Genomic DNA, 4,387 nt, shown 5'->3' with positions numbered 1-4,387 from the left:
TTTCATGCAAATTCTTCTGCTAGTTGGGGTTTAGTTCACGTCTATATCCTTCCTTTCAAGGCTCAGGGGTCCAGGATTATCTTCTGTGTCTGTGTTAATTGGTTTCCCTTTTCTTTGTTGAAGAGGGTCTGTGCAGTCTTTCTGCCTAGTCCGCCATCTTGCAGGTCCCCATGCAAGTCTTCTTTTATTATTATTTTTAACATTTTTCTTTGTACAAATATGAGGATGTTTCTCTAGGACAGATACTGAGAAGTGGTATTGTTAGGTCACAGGCTATGAATATTTTAAGTTTTGAATACCTTCCAAGATGCTGTGCCAACTTACATTCCCACTAGCAGGGTGTGAGTATACTCTTTTTCCCCTCACCCTTATAACATATGTCATTGTCAAACTTTAAAAATTTACTAAATTGGGTGGAAATGGCGTCTTATTGTTTTATTTTGAGATTTCTTTGACTAATAGGGAAAATATCTTTTTCATAGACTTATTGACTGAATACATGAATCTTGCATTCTAATAAGCAAACAAACAAACTAGTTAGGTAATTTCAGAAGGGATCAGTGTTATGAAGAAACTAGAACAGGGTAGTAGATAAGACTTATGGGAATGAGAGGACTACTTTAGATGGGATGGTGAGGGAGGGCTTTTCTGAAGAGGTGACATTTGAGTGGACATCTGAGGAATAAGAAGGAGGTAGTCATGGGAAGATACAAAGGCCTTAGTAGTAGGAAAAAGATTAGCATGTATGTTTAAGAGACAGAAAAAAAGGCCAGAGGGGCTGGAACAGAGTGAGCCATGAGGGGGTAATGATCAACGAGATGAGGTGGGAATGTAGACAGGGGGTAGGTGAAACTTGTATATCAGGATAAGGAATGAATTTCTACTCTAAGTACAATTCAAAGCCCTTGGAGTGTTGGCATGAGTTGGAATTAACTTGATGGAAACAGGGCTTTTTTTTGGAAGGTGTTTGTTTATATTTTATAAATATGATTTATATTTGGAAAAACTCAGGCTTTTTTTTTCTGGAGGGAGGATTATAGGCTACAAGGGAAAGCAGGGAAATCAATAAAGAGCCGGATCTGACTCATAGCGACCTCCTTTTGGGTTTCTGAGGTGGTATCACTACAAAAGTAGATTGCTCAACCTTCCTTCCGAGGAGTGGATGGTGGAGTTGAACCGCCAGCCTATGGTTAGCAGTCAAATGCCTTAGGCACTACGCCACCAGAGCTCCCAGATAAGAGAGGACAGTGACTTGAGTTGGGAGGTAGAAATGAAGAGGAGTAGACAGATGGCATGGTCAGGAGGAGATGGAGCCAGCAGCCTTGATGATGGATGGGATGAGGAGATTTGAAGAATGGAGATAATCAAGGATGATTCCAGGGGCAAGTGGTGTTCCATTTCCCAAAATGGAGTTAACCAGGAAAGGAGCACATTTTGAGGAAATCAAGAGTATTTAGGGAACATTTCATAATCTCTTCAGGCTGACAACCAGTGGACAAGATCTCCCCAGCTCTGGAGCCTTTGCTTCTCAGAAAGACACAGCAGCTGGCATAAGATGAGCCCAAACTAGGCTCTCACTCTAGAGATGGCTTGTCTTATTTGTAGATTTAACTGGGGTCTCCTGACTGTGTGTGGGAGACTCCAAGGGACTTTGTGTAGCCAAGCAAGAAAATTAGAAATCAGACTTTAAACTGTCATTTACTCAAAGAGCAAAAATAAATTCTTAATTAGCCTCTTCTGGCTGCATATTAATTACAGTTGCATTTAGATGGCTTCTTCCTAAATGCAGTGTGGTGGTGGGGTGGTTGGGATGGAAAAAAGAGAAGGAAGTGGAAAGAAAAAACTACCATGTGTCATGTACTTTACAGGCATTTCCCCTACAAAGCCTCTTTTTCACCCTTCCAACAACCCCATGACTAGGTACTACTAGCCTCATTTTACACATAAAGAAATTGAGTCTCAGTGAGGCGTGGTGACTTGTCCAAGGTCTTACAGTTTTGCTAAAAGGGCAGGGAGGCGGCATCTCCTGACCTCTAACTACACAAGATGAAGACAGAAATCACCATCAGCAGCCCAAGGCCTGTTCCTATGAGGCCAGACATGCTGCCACCACCACCCTTCATCCTTCTTACCAACTTTAACACTGACTATCTCTCTCGCAGCACCCACTACCTCTCTGCTGGGTTCGATAATTTGTTTCAGTGACCACATAGAACTAACAGATTATGGAGTTTGTTAGGGAAGCAAGAAGCTACAGTTCAAGTTCAGGAACATGCTCAGTCTCTCTTAGCTGGCAGTCTCTCTCACCCAGCTGTCTCTCTCAGTCCCTGTCTTGGCAACATGTCTCTCTAAGTAGCATGTCTCTCTCAGTTGATAGTCAGAGATATTCTTTTCTGCCTCTAGGAGGGCTCATTTTGAGCCTGGCAGAATAGCAAAACCAACCAATCCAAACACCAGAGTTCTATACACCTGAGAGAAAGAGCAAACTTCCCCAGAAGATTACTTTGTGCTGCCCCAGGTGGGTGACTTTAACAAGCAGTTACTTAGTTGCTCATGGCAAAGTGGAGTTATGAAGACTATGGGTAGAAAAGCCATAGCATGTAATTTACTACACTGCAGGCTACTCTGTAGCTTTTCTGGCCATTATCCCGTTTATGCTTCAAAATTAACATCCCCTTCACCATCAGTTTAAGAATAACCACACCCATGAAAACGTGTAAGCAAGCCAATTCATGCCTTTATCTCCCTCCATTTTAGATAGCCAATTTCTAATTTGCCCATCCCTATCAAACCAGTACTCTGAGGTGACAACCATGTTCCTTTCTCTCTGAAGAATCTTCTGCTCTGCTTGGAACTTTGGGCATCTGCATCCATAAATAAGCAAAGTCCAGCCTAGTGCAAGCTATCAAATTACAGCAACTTAACACCGTCTCAGTGTCAAACATATTCCTCTTCATTGAGTCAGGTTCTGGTCAGCTCAGCCCTAGCCATCTCATATATGTAATGGGTACCAGCTGCCAAGTTTTGGTAGTCACACTCTTCCTTTTACTTCAGAACAGCCAACACCTTCTCTCTCTCATCCTTAGTCCTCAGGGACTAGTTCCACACAACTCCTTACAAATTTATAAGTAGCAGAATCAGGATCTCTTTTGACTCTGGAGCCTCCTGCTTTGTTTTGCCCTCTCTGTCATGTGCCTAAGGCACTTGACGGCTAACCAGAAGTCTGGCGGTTCAAATCCACCAGCCACTCCTTGGAAGGAAGATGGGGCAATCTATTTCCATAGTGATACTGCCTCGGAAACCCAAGAAGGGGTCGCTATGAGCAGGGTCCGACTCGACGGCACATAACAACAACATCATGTGCAAATGGGAGCTCTGGTAGTGTAGTACCTAAGGCATTTGACTGCTAACTAGAATGCTGGAGGTTCAAACCCATCAACCACTCCTTGGAAGGAAGGTTGGGTGATCTACTTCCGTAATGATACCACCTGGGAAACCCAAGGAGGGGTCATTAAGAGTTGGGTCCGGACCTGGCAGTTGCGGCCTCTGGGCCGGGCATGGAGCTGGCTCCTCTGCGCGTTCTCGGCCTCCGAGCGGGCTTGGTGCTCAGTGGCGTGGCCTCTGTCGAGTCTGCAGGAGCGGCAGCGGTGGGAGCAGGCCGGCGAGGAGGAGGGTGGACGCTTGGCAGGACCCGCAGTTTCAGCAGAGCCGCAGCAGCCATGGCCCCGATCAAGGTGGGAGATGCCCTGCCGTCGGTGGTGGTGTTTGAAAAGGAGCCTGGGAACAAGGTGAACCTGGCAGAGCTGTACAAGGGCAAGAAGGGTGTGCTGTTCGGAGTTCCCGGGGCCTTTCCTCCAGGCTGTTCCAAGACCCACCTGCCAGGGTTTGTGGAACAGGCCGGGGCTCTCAAGGCCAAGGGAGCCGAGGTGGTGGCGTGTTTGAGTGTCAACGACGTCTTTGTGGCCGGAGAATGGGGAAGAGTCCACCACGCAGAAGGGAAGGTTCGGCTCCTGGCTGACCCCACTGGGGCCTTTGGGAAGGAGACCGATTTGTTGTTAGATGATTCATTGGTGCCGCTCTTTGGGAATCGCAGGCTCAAGAGGTTCTCCATGGTGATAGATGATGGCGTGGTGAAGGCCTTGAATGTGGAACCAGATGGCACAGGCCTCACCTGTAGCCTGGCCCCCAACATCCTGTCGCAGCTCTGAGGCCCCGGGCCTAGACTCCATCCTCCTACCCACTCCTTGTCTTACCTGCCCAGCCCAGCCCTGTCCAGGAGGCCCTGTCTCCCCCTCAGTGGGGTCACCCAGTTGGCCATATTTTTACAATAAACACTTGTGATTCATGGCCACATCCTTGTTTCTGAATCGCTGTTGCACTGGGGCCC

At 46.7% G+C, this 4,387-nt stretch overlaps 1 protein-coding gene across 1 annotated transcript; it reads left to right on the top strand.

Moving 5' to 3' along the window:
- The first annotated feature begins 3,557 nt into the window (after positions 1-3,557).
- Positions 3,558-4,208, top strand: LOC103210117 (peroxiredoxin-5, mitochondrial). Its single transcript, XM_007956037.2, has one exon. It carries the CDS (start codon positions 3,558-3,560, stop codon positions 4,206-4,208), a length of 651 nt encoding a protein of 216 aa, XP_007954228.2.
- Positions 4,209-4,387: the final 179 nt, after the last annotated feature.

Source organism: Orycteropus afer, unplaced genomic scaffold, assembly GCF_000298275.1.
Source record: "Orycteropus afer afer isolate SDZICR_OR568_19922 unplaced genomic scaffold, OryAfe1.0 scaffold00573, whole genome shotgun sequence".
NCBI classification, from domain to species: domain Eukaryota; kingdom Metazoa; phylum Chordata; class Mammalia; order Tubulidentata; family Orycteropodidae; genus Orycteropus; species Orycteropus afer.
The sequence above is the reverse complement of the archived record's forward strand: the minus strand, read 5'-3'. Positions and strand labels throughout refer to the sequence as shown.